Here is a 16,502-nt window from a genome sequence, read left to right as displayed (position 1 = left end):
AGAAAGAGAGGGCCTGGCAAACAGCGGGACGTTGACCTCACGCGGGGCATGTGGCAAGGACTCGGAAGCCTTTCCCACCTCTTTGCTGCCCCGCTGCCCGAGCTTTCCTCTTGATCTGAGCCACGCAGAACAAACTGCCCGGTTCTCACTCTTCCCTGAAGCCTGACGATGCCAATCACCGGCCCCAGTAGTTTCTCAGACACATAGCCCCCTCGGTGCGGGACATATTTCCTTTGGGGCCCCTTGATCTCGTCCTGCTGGGCGCCTTCCGGAAGCCTTGTGCTTCTGGCCGGAGGGGAGTTCGAGGAGGGACTGTGCTGTGTCCCCTGATGTCACTGCCGTCCCCAGAGCCCTTCCTATCAGATCTTTCCCAATCTTTCTCTGCGGGGGCACGGCATGAGCTGCAATCGCGTGCAAACTGGAGGTCAGGTGGCCTGGTTCTCTTCTGGCTCCAGCGCTGGCGGGAAAGGCCTCAGTGGGCGTGGACCTGCATTGCCAAACTCTAGAGCCCAAACCCGGGCTCCACGTGACCTCTAGGTTCATTCTGGCTCTAAAATCACGCAGCAGATGCCATCCATCAGAGCTTCCTACCAGGTACCAAGCTCTTTACCCCACTGAATCCTCACAACCATGCTCACAGCTCAGCCTTGGGAGCCCCATTTCACAGATCAGGAAACTGAGGCAAAGAGAGGTTAGGGAGCTTGTTGAGGGTCACACAGCTGGTGAAAGAGCTCGAGCTACAGGGGTAGGCCTGGTGTTTGACCTGCCGAGAGCCTGCAGGACTCATGTCTTCGCTGGCGGTGGACAGTTCCGAGCCATACTTCCTGAGGTCCAGAGCTCACGGCCTTAGAAACAGTGTTGTCCATCTCCTTTCCGGTTCCCGGGTGCTGCTGAGATATTTGTGCCTCCCAGAGAGGGGAAAGCAAGCTCAGAGAGGTTAAGTCACATTCCCAAGGTCCATCAGCTGGGGCTCTAGAGTGGAGGACTTGGGACCCAAGCCCAGGGGGTGTCTGACGGAGGCCTCATGCTCTTTTCTATACGTTCTGCTGCCTTCCCTTGTAAAGGACCATCTCTGAAATCCAGCAGCAGTTTGAAGAGCCTCCTGAATGATCGAATGCAGCATGATGACTTGTATGGCGCTTCTGAAGTCCCAGGGATGCCCTGCTCCCCCGTGTTCACGCTCCCCGGTTCCTCCCAGACATTTGGCGAAGCTGACACTCCCTCAGCCTGCAGGACCAGCCCCTGTCTCCCAGGACAGCAGGGCTGCCCCGAGGCTGCAGGACAAAGTGGATGGGAAGGCCAAGGCTGGCTCCTGTGCGGTCTGAGCCAGGAAGCCCCCACACAGCCTTGCCCACGTGCACCCCTTGCTTTGACCTCTTCAGGCAGGGCTTTGCAACAGAGCAGCTACTGCCCCAAAGGAACACTCTGGAAACTTGCAGGAACACTTCTGCTTTTCTCAAAGATTTGGGGGAGCACTATTGCATTTAGCGAGTGAGGGCCAGAGACGCCCAGACATACTGGAACCCTCAGGACTGTCCACCACTAGGAGTGAGCTGGGTCCCACATGTCCCACGGCAAGTCCATGTGGGTGAAAAACCCGCTCATAAATTATCTGAGCCTAGGCCCTTCCGGTCCCATAGTGTTTTATTTCATATAAAAGCACTATTTTCCCCCAAGGGTTTAATTCCCGTTGAATTTTCTATGAAGACAACTACCGTGTAAATCAGAGGGAGATTTATACTTTGCTTTTTTAGAACTGTACCAAGCGTGACTCACCATTGTAGAAACCCACATGGCTGGTAGTGATTCTGGTTGTAGCATCGAATGGCGGGCACAACGAAGGTGCAGGATGCGGAGGTTCTCTAACTGTGCCCACATCTGACTGCATCACTGTGTCTTCTAACTGGCTAGGGCATTTATATACTAAAAGAAACGTTATTTTCTTAGAATTTACTTTTATTTCCCCTCCATATTATAGTTAGAGCATGATTTCATTTTTTTTTTAATTTTGTGAGTAGCATTAGAATGTCAAAAATAACCAAAACAAAAATAACAAATGTTGGACAGGTTGTGGAGAAAAAGGAACCCTCATATGCTGCTAGTGGGAATGCAAACTGGTGCAGCCACTATGGAAAACAGTATGGAGATTTCTCAAAAAATTAAAAATAGAAATACCATATGACCCAGCCATCCCACTACTGGGTATCTATCCAAAGAACTTGAAATCAGCAATTCCAAAAGTCCCATGCACCCTTATGTTCATGGGAACATTATTTACAATAGCCAAGACATGGAAGCAACCTAAGTGCCCATAAACTTATGATTAGATAAAGAAGCTATGGTATATATATATACAATGGAATACTACTCAGCCAGAAAAAAGGATAAAACCATCCCATTCACAACAACATGGATGGACCTTGTGGGTATTATGTTAAGTGAAATAAGACAGATAGAGAAAGACAATCTCTGTTTGAATCCACTCATATGTCGAAGTTAAACATGTGGACAAAGAGAACAGATTAGTGGCTACCAGGGGAAAGAGAGGGTGGGGGGTGGGCACAAAGGGTGGAGTGGTGCACCTACAACACGACTGACAAACAACAACGTACAACTGAAATTTCACAAGGTTGTAAACTATCATAATCTCAATAAAAAGTTAAAAAAATTGTGGGTGGGTTATATTAATTGTAAATTTCAGTTGAGGGCTGTAAGGGGCATGTAACAAAATGTTTATATTATTAAAAAGAGAGTCTTATAGGTCTGAGAATTTTTGTGTTAAAGGGTCTCCTCCACCTGTCTTCGGGTACTGGAGGACTTGGTCTCATAAGTCCATCGACATCGTGAAGGAGTAAGTTGACCTTGAAACAGGCTTCGTGTCGCTGATAGCAATTCACCTGCCTGCCTCTCCCGCTGGACTGGAAGGTCCTCAGGGGGTGGCGGGGGGCAGGTCTTCATTATCTCTGTCCTGCTTGCCACGCGGTGCCCAGCCCAGGACTCAGGAGGCCCTGTGCCATCCACCGCTGCCTGACTTCCCCCCGACCCCGCCATCCCCCACCCCCCACCCCCACCCAGGTGCTCAGCGCCTGGAGCAGCTCCTCCCACAAGGAGCTGGATCTTACTAAGGCGACCCCTCGAGTCAGAGGCAGAAGCTCTCCTGGTGGGATTTCGGTCACATTCAGAGTTGGAGGAGCAGCTGGGAAATGTGGGAAGCCTCTCTCTCTGTCTGCTTTTCCAGAAATGCCACCATCTCCAAGCAGGATGTTAATCAGTAACAGCCCCACCGGGGAGCATACTTTGGAACAGCAAATATTTACTGCAGGCTTTCGGCTGCAAACCCCAACCTTCTGTCTTTGCTCTGAATGAAGGAACTTCCCAGGCACCAGGGGGCCACTCACTGGTAAGAAGCAGCGGATTAAAGGGAGACCTTCGTAGAAGCCAGCGAGGGATGGGGAGAGAGGTTCTCCTCGTCTGGAGTGGGTTCCAAGGGGAGAGGGTGGGTGTCTGGGCAGCGCCGTGCCCTCACTCCCCATCTGGATAGGGCAGGGTGGGGTGAAAGGCGGGTGATAGACACAGGGGCTTCCTCTGCAGGGAGAGGCTCCTAAGGCTTGAGATTTCATGCCCAGCACACTCACTGTGCAAGCCATACTCAAGTCCCTGGCTTTCTTCCCGGGGACCCTCCTGCCAGGTGGGCCAGCCGTCCCTCCCAGGGCCGGGGTGGGGGTGCTGCTCCGGGTACCTTCAGGTGGGAGAAGTGGCAGGTGAGCACTTGACTTCTTACCACTCAGGCTCCCTTTAGGATGACATATCATTGATGGCACCTAGTGCCCGAGGGGGTGCCCCCTGTGTATAATCTGTTCCATCAGTAGATGAACAGAGACCTTCGGGGATACACAGGGCTGTCCAGTAAGCAGCGTGCGGGGGCACCCGTGTATTCCTGGGCTGCACGCCATGCTGGAGGAAGAGCTGCAAGGTGACACTCAGCCATCAGAAGGGGTGACATTTTTGGTGTGCTGGGATCATTTCCTGATGACCGTCACAGAGAGAAGTGACTCTGAATTCGGGAGTATCCTGCCGTGGGATTAATTTTTTAACTTACAAAGTAGCGCTAAATACTGTACTATAATGAAGGCATGAAGTTGGGGTACGTTTGGTCCACTGCAGGACGTACTCACCCAGCATTTACAACCCTGAGTGGCCTGCTGAACGCAGGCTTGTCTTCAGAATTGGACAGGATGCCCGAAACACTGACACTTAGGAAACACAGCAGAGGTATTTCACTAAGTAAGATAGTGATGCGGGACAAGTGAGGCCCTGAATTCTAAGGTGCCACTTAGCATAAGCAAGGAGCAGTGTACTGAGTCCCAGGACAGGGTACATTTTGTACCAGGCGCGGATGAGGACACAGCCCCCTGCACCAGGTAGAAGAGGCCTGGAACTTGACCCTGTCACATCTTGCTCCAGGGGGCCCGGTTCAGAATGAGGGTCTCTGTTGATGGGAACTGCGTCTGCTCTGCTCCCCACTGTCCTATAAGAGGGTGAGGGTGCATTTCAGTGACCTGCCCAGCCAGCTTCTGGGATGCAGGTCAGGTGCCATCAGCTGAACCTCAGGAACTGACTGTGAGGCCAGGCGGCACAGCCCAGCCCGTGTTCATTCGGACGGAAAACGTGCAGCTGCTCAGGAGCCAGGGTCTGTGCCCTGGATGCGAGGGAGCCCCGGGAGGTGGTAGGGGCGGGGGCAGCTAGTGGGGAGGAGCCTGGAGTTGGGAGACCCACTCTGGGGCTGGAAGGCTGGCTCCACTAGGATAGGTAACCGGGGGCTGGTGAGAAGTAGGACACACTTCACAGGTCGCTGTGAGGATCAGATGAGATTGTCCAGGTGGAGCTGAGCCCAGGCCTCGGGCGGGATGAACTGGCTGGTCATCTGCTTCTATCTCGAGAACTCCAGGTGTACTGAAGGCAGGATGCCTGGAAGGAGCAACTGGGCCCAGGGCTGGGTGGGGAGCTGCACGAGAGGGGCCGCAGGGGAATTCCAGCACCATGTCAGGCCATCTGGGTACTGGCCCTTTTCCTTGCTCTGATTGCCACCTAGACCCCCTAAATGCCCAGCCAAACACATCCCCAGACCCAGGTCCCCCCAGCCCAGCATGGATGGGCTGCTGTACGGCCCAAGGATCAAGGGCAATGAATGAAGCAGATCAATACAAGGTCTGTGAAGTCTCCCGACTCCGGCCCCGCTCTGACCCACACCCGGTCAGGGCCGGTGCCCAGACCATGCCCTCTTTAATGCCCACTCCTTCTGGGAGGAAGTGGAAGAAGTTTGGGGGGACCAGGAGCTGCCCGAGGGCCTGGCAGGCGATGGGAACCAGAGGTTTGGCTCCGTGAATGAATCCCCCTCTTCCTTGGGTGAACAAATGCTGCCCCTTCTTGCTCCAGGTCTCCCTGAGGCAGCGCCCAGCTGCATGAGCCCAGAGATAAGACCCCAACTCCCACGGAAGGAAGGGGGGTTGCTGGTGGAATTGCACCACGACACAGGGAGGAGATGTTGTCCTAGGCATTAACGACAACCTCTGCCCTTTTCTCCCGAGGAAGTCTTGCTGCTGAACGGACGCGCCCCTGTGGCCTCCACGGCTGACCAAATGAAGCTGGCACTGAGCCTCCTGCTCCCCTGCCTCCTGGCCGAGGCGTGGCTGGTGCTCAGTTCAGCCCCTGGACGCCAGTCGCCAGAGGCCCAGGCAGGGCTGGAGACTCTGCAGACCCCCACTGCCCAGAACCACACCAGAGAGGGAGTGCGGGCTTCAGAGGAGGAGGAGGTGGTGGAGGCGGAAGTGGTGGAGGTGGAGGAGGAGAAGGTGCAAGAGGAGGAGGAGGGGGAGCCCCGGCTGAGGGCCAGCGGGCAGAAGCTCTCCGAGGAGATCTCCAACCTCGGGTTCAGCCTGCTGCGCAAGATCTCCATGAGGCACGACGGCAATGTGGTCTTCTCCCCGCTTGGCCTGTCCTCGGCCATGGCAGCCTTGATGCTGGGGCCCAAGGGGCAGACCAAGGCCCAGCTGGAGAGTGCGCTCCACCTGCGGGCGCTGAACCAGACCAGGCCCCCGCACCTGCCTGCCCTGTTTAAGCAGCTCAGAGCGAGCCTCTCCCGCAACCCCGAGCTCGGCCTCGCCCAGGGGAGCTTTGCTTTCATCCACAAGGATTTTGACGTCAAAGAGACCTTCCTCAATTTTTCCAGGCAGTATTTCGACATAGAGTGTGTGACTCTGAATTTTCGCAACGTCTCACAGGCCAGGGGGCTCATGAATCGTTACATTAACAAAGAGACTTGGGGGAAAATCCCCCAACTCTTTGTTGAGATCAATCCTGACACCAAATTAATTCTTGTGGATTACGTCTCGCTCAAAGGTACCATGATGACATTCTGCTCTCGCAAAGCCACGGGTGCTGCATCTGTCTCCTCCTTTTCTCTGACCAGTGTACGGTGATTGCTGAGTGATTTTCTATGAGTGTGTTTTCGGGTTTCACAAACAGGTTGAAACATGCACTGAACACGTAGGACGTTCTAGGCATGGTGCTAGATGACATTTCATTTGATGCCCCTACCCTGGTGACCCCACATGCTTGGCAGTCATTACAGTTTTCCAAGCACCCCCACACAGCTCCCCTCTGACATTCTGACACCATGACTTTTCTGGGTCATTTTAAAAAAAGGCACATTTTTTGAGAGATTTAGGGTTACATATTTGCTCCTTCATCTACTTTTGTGACCTGGGGCAAGTGACAAAGTGTCTTGTCCTCAGATTCTTAATAAGAAAATGGGGACACTCCCACCTACTCCACAGACCAGAGTGAGGCTTAGAGAGGTTAGCTTGATCAAGGTCACGTGACAAAGGGCAGAGGCCAAACTCAAATGAGGGGCTCCTGACACCCTCATCCCAGGCTCTCTCCATCTGCCTCACTGGACTTGCGTGGCCACCGTTGTACTAGACAGGTGACACTAGAGGACTTGCAAAGTCCAGGAGGAGGACATGCTTCCAGTCAGCAGGCCACGCACCCAGGACAGAGGTCTGTGTGGAGCTCTGCCCCTGCATGCTGGTGGCCTCCTCTGGATCCTGTGGCTATTTGCCAGCAAGGGGCCCTGTCCCTCTGAACCACCCTAAGCAGGGGATGGGCAGGACCATCCTCACTTCTGCCACAGTGGACTGTTTGCACGTGATGTGCCCTAGACAGAGTGGCTGTCAGACAGTGAAGGGAGAGGCCCAAGGTCTTCTCTCAGCTGGAGCCGACACGGGGAGGGAGTGCAGAAGGAAGTGGGTCGCTAGAGCACCGAATGGAATCAGTGCATTTGTTTGGGTCCAGAATGATGGAGGAGCCAGGGATCCTAAGGCAACACCTCCTTGCTTTTGTGCATGATTCCAATAGGGCCTGCGGGCAGATCCGAGTTTACAGCTGGGAAAGAGGCCTGGGAAAGGCTGATCTTTGGGCGATTCATTTTGCCTGCCTGCGCTGTGGTCAGAACAAACCCGACAGGGGAATGCCTTTCCGAGTTGGGCAGGAAGGGGGACGGAGCCCTGGCGCTCTACTACTTTAGCAAGAATGATGCCTTCGAGAAGGGTGGCTTCCACAATGCGTTCTCTTCTCGCCCGTTTAGGGAAGTGGCTGGCCCCCTTTGACCCTGTCCTCACGGAGACAGACACTTTCCACCTGGACAAGTACAAGGCGGTTAAGGTGGCCATGATGTACAAGGTGGGCATGTTTGCCTCCACCTTTGACAGGAATTTCCGCTGCCATGTCCTCAAACTGCCCTACCGAGGAAACGCCTCCATGCTGGTGGTCCTCACGGAGAAAATAGGTGACCACCTCGCCCTGGAAGACTACCTGAGCACAGAGCTGGTGGGCACGTGGCTCAGAAACATGAAAACCAGGTACGGCTCTTCCCCTCGCCCTACCCGAGCTCAGCCTTCCCATCCTTAGGAACACTCACCACAATTTTGTGGTTCTAATGCCGGTCTCCCACATGAGAGGGCCAGGGCTGCACCCGCCCTGTTTTCCACTCTCTCCCGGCATCGATCACAGCGCCTGGCTCGTTCTTTCACTCAGCCAGCATTCAGTTACGTTCCCCCACGTGCCAGGCTGTGATAATGCACGATGCTTACATCGTGTAGGCTTCCATCATGGAGCTTACATCCTCGGGAGGGAGACAAACAAGTCTTAGTGCAGGGAAGGGACAGGAGCGCCAGCAGGATGCGGGTAGGTGCCAGGGAAGCCTTCGCTAGGAAGGGAGCGGTAAGCAAACATGGGAAGGAGGAGGGTGCCTGTGTGGCCATCTTGGGGGAGAGGAGAGTTACAGGCAGAAGTGTGGAAGTTCGGGATAGGTGTGCTTGCTGGGCTGGAGGAACAGCAAGGTGGCCAGTGAGGCTGCAGAGGGTGGAGATGAAGTCACAGAGGAACCAGCAGCCCGGTCATCCAGGACCGTGTGTTACAGGCCCCGGGAAACACTTGGGCTTTTCCTGAGGGACGATGGGAAGGCACTGAAGACAAGCAGAGGAGCAACATGGTCTGACCTGTGCTCTACAGGGCTACACAAGCCCCTGTGCTTGGAAAAGACACCAAGCGGACGAGAGGGGAAGAGAGACCAGTCAGGCGGTCACTGATGCAGATCAGGATGCTGGGCTCTGTGGTGGCAGTGAGCTGATGAGAAGCAGCTGGATCCTGGACCTACTAGGAAGCTAGAGGTGGCAGGCTTTGCTAGCGAACTGGACATGGGTGAGACAGAGAAAGAGGGGAGTCAAAGATGATTGCAAAATTTTGGGCCTTAGCAACCGAAAGATGGACTTGTCATTTACTGAAATGGGGAGACTATGGGAGGGACAGGTCTGTGGCTAAGTGAAAAAGTTCAGTCTGAAACATTTGGATCAGAAATACCTATTTATACATACAGGTGGAGATGTCAGGAAGGCAGTGGGATCTGGAGGTGAGGTCCAGGCTGTAGATACAAATTTAGGAGAGTCATCAGCATAGAGATAGGCAGCCTCGGTGGTCTTGTGGTTAAGATCCGGCGCTGCCATGGCCACAGCCTGGGTTCGTTTCCCAGTCAGGAACCACACCACTCGTCTGTCAGCCGTCACACTGTGGTGGCTGCATGTTGCTGTGATGCTGAAAGCCGTGCACTGGGACTTCAAATACCAGCAGGATCACCCATGGTGGACAGGTTTCAGTGGAGCCTCCAGATAGACTAGGAAGAAGGACCTGGCCACCCACTTTCAAAAATATTGGCCATGAAAAGCCTGTGAATAGCAGTGGAGAGCTGCCTGATATAGCGCTGGAAGGTGAGAGGACGGCACCAAAAGAGAGGCAAGACTCCACTCTGCTATACACAGGGTCGCTAGGAGTCAGAACCCACTTGACAGCACTAACAACAACATATAAATGGAACTGAGAACCATGAGACTGGATGAGATGACCCGGGGCGGGGGGCGGGGGGAGCTGTGCGTAGAGAGGAGTCGGAAGCACAGAGCAGGCCCTCAAATGTTTGTCGACTAAATTAATCCACCTCCTGGGGTACAAGGAAGTCAGCAGCAAGAAGAGTCCCACGGCTCCGCCTTCTGAATCCTGTCACCCCAGAAGGTGGCGCAGACACAGTCCAGCTAAGAGTCCCCAATGTTAGCTTTATCTTCATTACTCTTTGTTTTTTCTTCAAATCCTTAGGGCCTAGAAAAAGGACCTCAAACATAATAAGCCCTCAACAAATGTTTGACTGGATCAATACACTTATAAATCAATCTTCAAGACATGTCATATGCTCAGTTATATTCCAGTCTGACAGCCTGGCCCAACTCCGTGCAAGAGAGAGAACGAAGGGGGATAACGTCCCCAAAAGGAAATTAATATGCATGAAGCCCCTACTGTACACCAGACATTGTTCTGGATATTTATGTATTATTTCATTTAATCCTCTGAACAACCCTGTGAAATTGGTATTGATTGGCATTTTTGGGTATACTTCACCAATTAAGAAATTAGGATGTCTTTAAGACTAATTTAGTATCAATTAGTACTTTTCATCCTTTTTATGTTTGAACCACAGAATTCATCTTTCCAAACGAAGTATTTTCATAGAACTCCAATACATACAAAATTGATAATATCAGAGTTTCTCAGGCTAAAGATAGGTAGGGGTTGGAAATTTCCTTCACTCCCCTCCCCCTGTCCATCCCCAGACTCCTAAGCTTCTTCTGGAACCTGGGGGTCTGCAGAATGCAGGGAATGAAAAAAGCCACCATCCAGGAGTCTGCAGCATCGCTGGACACAGCTATTTGGCTGGTTTGGGTTGTTTTTAAAACATAGGGAAATGGATGCAAAGTACGGCATTCTTTGCTCAAGAGAATGGGAGTCATTGGCCAGGAAACTAAACTGGTTCAGTGAGGCTGAAGTGAGACACATTTCATAAGCCAGAACTCTTTTCTCCGAGCTGGACCATTACAGAAGAAGGGAACGAGCCACACACACCGTCACCTAGGGAGACGCGTTAATGGAAGTAATCTTGGAGGAAGGAAAAAAAAGAAACTGTGATCTTTTTAGTGTTCAGAATCTATGGCTTTTATCTACATTTCACCATTATATGTACTTGTACCACAGAAAAACGGAAGTTTTCTTTCCAAAGTTCAAGTTAGATCAGAAATACGAGATGCACGAGCTGCTTAAGCAGATGGGGATCAGAAGGGTCTTCTCACCCGGGGCTGACCTGAGCGAGCTCTCGGCGGTTGCAAGCAATCTCCAAGTGTCCAAGGTGAGCCAAGGTCTTCCACGCGGGCCCAAACCCTAAGGATGAAACGTGACCCAACCAACACATAGTTTTGCAAACCATTCAACGTTGATAAAATAATAAGTTGCAGTAGAAAATTAGGTTTAAAATCCAAAAGACTTGCAATAGCACCCAACTTGCATGTTTTAAGAATTCTGAGCCACTTTATTAAAACATTTGTTCAACTAATTTAATTTCTCTTATGTAGAGCTTTCCCTTTTCTTTCCCAAGGCTCTCCCGAAATGGAATTGGTTCACAAAGTCATTTAAAATTCATGAAATTACATGACTTTCCAAATGAAAGGAACCCCGAGGTCATCTGGCCCAACTTCCCACCCCTCGTGGAAATCTCCTCTATAACATCCCTACAAAACAGCTCTCTAGTCTTTTGTTTTCAAGTGACAGGGAACTCACCACTTCTTTGAAAAGCAACCCAATCCACAAATGGCTAAAACTGTTTTTGTTTTATACAAACACACACACATACACACACCCCTGTAACTCCTCCCTCACTCACTCATAACTCTCTGGTCCTAGTTCTGCCTCTAAAGCTACTGAGAGCGAAGTTAGTCCCCTTCCATACGGAACACCTTTGGCTAACCCATTTCTCAGTGGAAGTGCTGCTGGTTTGGGGAGAAGCAATCATCTGTTGTCACAGCTGTCCTGTGCTGCAGGGAACTGGTTAGCATTCCCACCTGTGTTCACTAACGCCAGCAGCCAACCCCCAGTCATATTACAACCAAGAAAACACTCCAACATTTCCACTACATTCCCTACATCTCACTACATCCTTTCTTAGCTGTGGAGTTTGGTTATTATTTTCCCAAACAATTGTATTTTCCAATTCCAAGAGAGATTAAAGATGGCCTCCACTGAGGTGGGACTGGGTAGGGTAACCCTGGCCCACAACCAGGCCTCAGCATCTCAGGGAAGGGAAGACAGATAAACACGAGAACGCCGCAGACCAGCACCTGAAAAGCTCTCTGCTGTGCACACATTAAAAAATGCTGCTGTTTTACAGTTTAAATCGTGAACCATGAAATACATTCTCCCTCTGTTTACCACGGGCAGTAAATTTTCACCCCAGGAAATTAGAGAATTTCCAGGGGTTATGACACTGATGCTTTCATTTTCTCCTCTTATAATATTTATATAGTTACATCACTCACCCCACATGGGGTTCCTGGACAGAAGGGCCTCCCAAACATGACAAGCGACCTGAGTACAGGCAACCAGAGTTCAGGGACCCCGGCTTGCCCTGGGGACTGCCTCAGAGCAGTGACAGGTGCCAGGAAGCTGGTACAGAAGACTAACCATGCCCCTGCCCCCACCTTGCCTGCTAGAAGGAAGGTAAAAGGATCCAGGGGTTCTAGGCAGCTTGAAAATCTTCTGGGAGGAGCACCAGCTCAGCACAGGAATCAGGAGCACAAAGTACCTGCTCAATAAGTATTTGCTGATTTGATGCACCTGTGCATAAATTGGCCAGCCAGAGTCCCTGGGTCCACGCCCAGAATGCATTGCACATCTGGGTGCCTGGGGTCTCCTGGTATTGTTTTGGACTTCCGGGCAGTCCCTATCAGCACAGATGAGCCCTGGACAGCCAAACCCCAGGATCAGACAAAAAAATGTCAAGGGGCCCCAAATAATTCCCTCCTCTCCACCGCCACACCAATGGTCTCCCACGTTGTTTCCTTTTCTAGGTTTTACAAAGAGCAATAATTGAGGTTGATGAAAAAGGCACTGAGGCTGCGGCAGGAACCCTGACAGAAATCACTGCTTATTCCATGCCTCCCATCATCAAAGTGGACCGGCCATTTCATTTCATCATCTATGAAGAAACCTCCGGAACGCTTTTATTTCTGGGCAGGGTAGTGAACCCAACTCTCCTATGATTTATGGCACGTGTTAAATACTTTGTGCGATAGCAGATGAAGAGTCTGAGGCATTTGAACCCACACAGAATACTGGCACTGGGTGGCAGAAGAAGAGAGTGTCCCCTTGTCCTCTGCCAGTTTGAGTCTTTCTTAGATACATCTGAGTATTCAAACTTATTTTAGGGAGATGTTTATACACTCTGTCTGGTATATTAAGCCTGTTTCTAAGAGTCTTTCTTACTGACTCAAGACCAGCTTGGTAGAGTATCTTTATCTTTCTCTGTTACTCACGTTTCTGGACTTAAAAACACATTAGGTCAGAAGACTATTTGAAGATGAAGCCTTTGGGAGGAAGACATGTATACATTCTCCACGAGCCATGTGCTTCACTCTCTTTACTTCCCTCTGCTGCAAAATAAGTGTTTTATTTTAATCTATTAGAGAATCATTTCTTGCTGGCTAAAATTAGAAGAAAAGAGCTACAGTCAGTCCTGATCACAGCAGCTGCCTCCACCCAGCCCCGTCTACTCCATGGTGCGTCAGATCATTCGGCAGAGGCGTCAGTGAGCCACAGATCATCTACTTCAACACCCTCATTTTACAAAGGGAAGAAATGGGGAACCAGAGACAGGGCCACATTATGATTTTCATGGGTCCTAGGCACTTTTTCCTTAGTAGGCTCCTGCCTCCATTAAAAAATATATATATGTATGTTAAGAATTATATTTTATGACTGCAGTGGTTTAATGATGAATATATTCCAGATAATATTTTCCTTTAGACCAATGCAGTCAAAGTATATAACTTGCTTATTGCAAGAAGTAAAACATCTTAATGGGCCCCTAACAGTATTGTGGACCTTATGCGCTGTGCCTACTGCACTAACGGATGACTCATACAGTACGTCTCAGGGAAGGAAAACACTCGCCCAAGGTACCCAGGGTGACGCGGGCGGCGTCAGAGACCCGGTCTCCTGACTCCAGTGCCCCAGCCCCTTTCACTCTTCCTTCTTCCTACCTGAGAGTGACTTGTTAGTGTTCAACTAGTCAGGTTTGTTTGTGGAAAAACAGTAGAAAGGAAAATAAAAGAGGGTTCAAATTACTCACTTTTAAGAAATGAAATCTAGAAAAGAAAGTCTAAGAGAATAAATACCTTCTGGAATAAATATGGGCCCACCCAGGTTGGGTTCATTATTACTGAAGGATTCGTATAACATGCAGATCAAACCTCCCCTCCTCTCTCCACATGCACTGCCAAACAGTAACAGCAGAGTAACTGTATCTAACACGTTACTCTTTAAGGCAGAAAATGGCCCTATTCTCTACTCAAAAATTTTTTTTAACATTCCCCCACATATGCTTAAAGAAGCTCCTAAGACACTAGGCTTCAGATTTTCCAACTTATACATGCCTGATAAAAAAATGCAGACCAATGAAAAATGTAACCAATCTTATAAAAAAAGTTCAAGGTTTCAAGAGAGGGGTAAAAATCCGCATAGCGTAACAAGGCTTCATGATACTTAAGGTTTAGAAACTTCCACACACACACACGTGCGTGTGCACGCGCTATCTGTAAAATCCTTTTTTTAGCCTTATCTCCATTTCTGCCAGTAAAACTGAGTTCTACGAGGAGTCAGTTTTTTTGCTCGTTATGCTTACTACTGAAATTCTAGAACCTATCCTTAAAAATCAAGTTGCCATAATTAATAAAAAGATGAAGGAGATGTCTCAATCTCGCTGCAGCTACAGACAGACACAGGTCTGTCTGTCATACAACTGGTTTAAAGGGTCTATTTGATAAGTTGTTAAGCTGAGAACTTTTACAAGAATATCAGTCTTGTTTATGGTATAAATCAACATATGTACGGCTATTCATAACTGTCACCAATTTGTTTTTTACTCTGTTTTTATATATATGTCCTTGGAAGTATAATTTTAACAAATCATATCAACTTTAGAAATTATCATGTTCTGTGGAAAAAGAAGAAAACTTGCAAAAGTAATTTTAACTGTTTTAATTGATAATTCAGTGAGTAGGAATAAGACTACAGCTGATTTCTGTATATTCCTGAACTTTATAAGTAGTAGCGACTTCTCTCTGTCAATCGCTTTGCTGTTCTCCTGCACGCATGATGAAAAACAGAAGCTCCTAACTCCGCTAAATTTATTATTAAACAAATAAACTGAAATTCTCCATTTTGTTTAAAGCAACAGAGTCATTGCTGACTATGAATAAAAGTGTTGGGGAAACTGATGCCATTTGATGTCCCATTAAGCACCACAGACACCCTCCTACATCATCATGTGTTCACATCCACGCTAGTGATGTTCGTGGGTGACGTCACTAAAATAGTTAAATGAAATCCACAAAGAATGGACTAAATTCATTTAGCCAGTACTGCCAAGTTTCTCATACCTGCCCAATTTTTAACTACTGACAAATTGAGTAGTGGAACAATTCCATATGTCCTTAATTTGTCTGATTGTCCTTAAATGAAAGATATTAAGAATCACTAAAAATAGCCAAAAAGAGGCCATCAGAAGGAAAAGGGGAAACCAACGGCATGGAAAAGTCTCCTGCTGAGTGCTCTCCCCTGGGTAATACACACTGACATCAGTGTGCTTCTTACTCATTACTTAAAAATGAAGCGCCTCACTCTTTAATTACAGAATAAAAACTGCAGGAAGGTATTTAAAGCTTTTTTCACAAACACAGGTATCTCATTAACCTATGTTTTATTTTGAGTAAACTCACTATTCATTATTTCACATTATAAAAAGTAACCACACACTCATATGCATTCACAAATTAGATCATCTTTATCATACCTCAATATATTTTTAAAAAACAAGTATTTTCCTAATATCAATATAGTTATATGCTGATTGCATTGTGAAATACAGAAGCTGACAATAGCTTCATACAGTATATCTCAAGAACTGACATTTTAAAATTAAGAACTGTATATTCCACAGGCAAATTTTGATGGAAATATTAGCATTAGTACAAATAAATGCTGTTGACATAGCTTAAGCATGATAGCTTGGAATAACAGCTGATTCTAACTAGATTCATCATTTTAAATTAAGTGAGGACAGGTACAATCTAAAATGTAAACAAAGTATTTATAAAATAAATTCTTCTAGGAAATAAAGGAAATCATCAATCTATTATTTTGAAGGTAGTTGTAGCTAAAAGTTATCAGACATCTTTGTAGAATTCTCGCTGCCAGATTTAAATTTCGGGATGTCCCTGTACAACACGTGCTCGCCACAATCACAGGACTGATAAAATGGCGGGCGGCCGTTGGTACCCTTCTCCGTGTGACTCCAGTTGGTTGGAAATTCGTGAGAAAACGCAGTTTGTCTGAGGCCCCAGACCCCCTCCAAGTGATTATCTAGCTAAAGCAATTTCAGTTTATTTGGACTTTCATATAATTTTTAAATGCTAAAACTCTAGAACAATTAAATAGATGGTTTCCTGCACAAATAAATGCTGACTTGCCTCTTTTGCAGCAGTAGTTAAAAGCACATACCTAAAGCTGTTTTTCGTTACACTTCACTATAATGCTGGAATTCTGTTACCACATTATTCTTCAAGAAATATATACCATACCTCCTAGGGAAGCTAATTTCAAACACGGTAACTGTAACATCAGCTGCCATCAGGTCTCTCTTTTCCATTCCTTTAAAAAAAAAAAGCCCCGCCATCACTCCAGCCTCTGTCCATCCATCACATTATCTCCTGTTGTCTTCGTTTTGCCTCCTTCATCAAGCAGACGATTTAAGGATTGGATTTTCTAGATTTTCTTTGTCAAGCAAGAAGGAGGGA

The 16,502-nt window shown here is 48.5% G+C and overlaps 2 protein-coding genes across 6 annotated transcripts in view; one reads left to right on the top strand and one right to left on the bottom strand.

Moving 5' to 3' along the window:
• The first annotated feature begins 2,959 nt into the window (after nt 1-2,959).
• SERPINA10 (serpin family A member 10) lies at nt 2,960-14,877 on the top strand. 2 transcript variants are annotated; one of them, XM_008537425.2, is made up of 5 exons: nt 2,960-3,400; nt 5,589-6,399; nt 7,646-7,919; nt 10,633-10,783; nt 12,498-14,877. In XM_008537425.2, the coding sequence occupies exons 2-5, from the start codon at nt 5,640-5,642 to the stop codon at nt 12,687-12,689; spliced, it is 1,377 nt and encodes a 458-aa protein (XP_008535647.2). In that variant the 5' UTR covers nt 2,960-3,400; nt 5,589-5,639; the 3' UTR covers nt 12,690-14,877. The 2 variants fall into 2 exon arrangements, with proteins under 2 accessions (XP_008535647.2, XP_008535646.2); XM_008537424.2 differs by having other exon boundaries at nt 2,982-3,400; nt 5,593-6,399.
• PPP4R4 (protein phosphatase 4 regulatory subunit 4) overlaps nt 10,569-16,502 on the bottom strand; it is a 107,838-nt gene continuing 101,904 nt past the window's right edge. For 3 of the 4 annotated variants that reach the window (XM_070594490.1, XM_070594489.1, XM_070594488.1), the window contains one exon: nt 14,671-16,479. In XM_070594490.1, the coding sequence (XP_070450591.1) occupies nt 16,455-16,479 (25 nt within the window). In that variant the 3' untranslated portion in view covers nt 14,671-16,454. Of the gene's footprint in view, nt 10,816-12,962; nt 13,080-14,670; nt 16,480-16,502 lie in introns of those variants that run through there. The other variant, XR_011533114.1, reaches the window with a different exon arrangement.

This window comes from Equus przewalskii, chromosome 25 (assembly GCF_037783145.1).
Source record: "Equus przewalskii isolate Varuska chromosome 25, EquPr2, whole genome shotgun sequence".
Taxonomy (NCBI): Eukaryota; Metazoa; Chordata; class Mammalia; order Perissodactyla; family Equidae; genus Equus; species Equus przewalskii.
The sequence above is the reverse complement of the archived record's forward strand: the minus strand, read 5'-3'. Positions and strand labels throughout refer to the sequence as shown.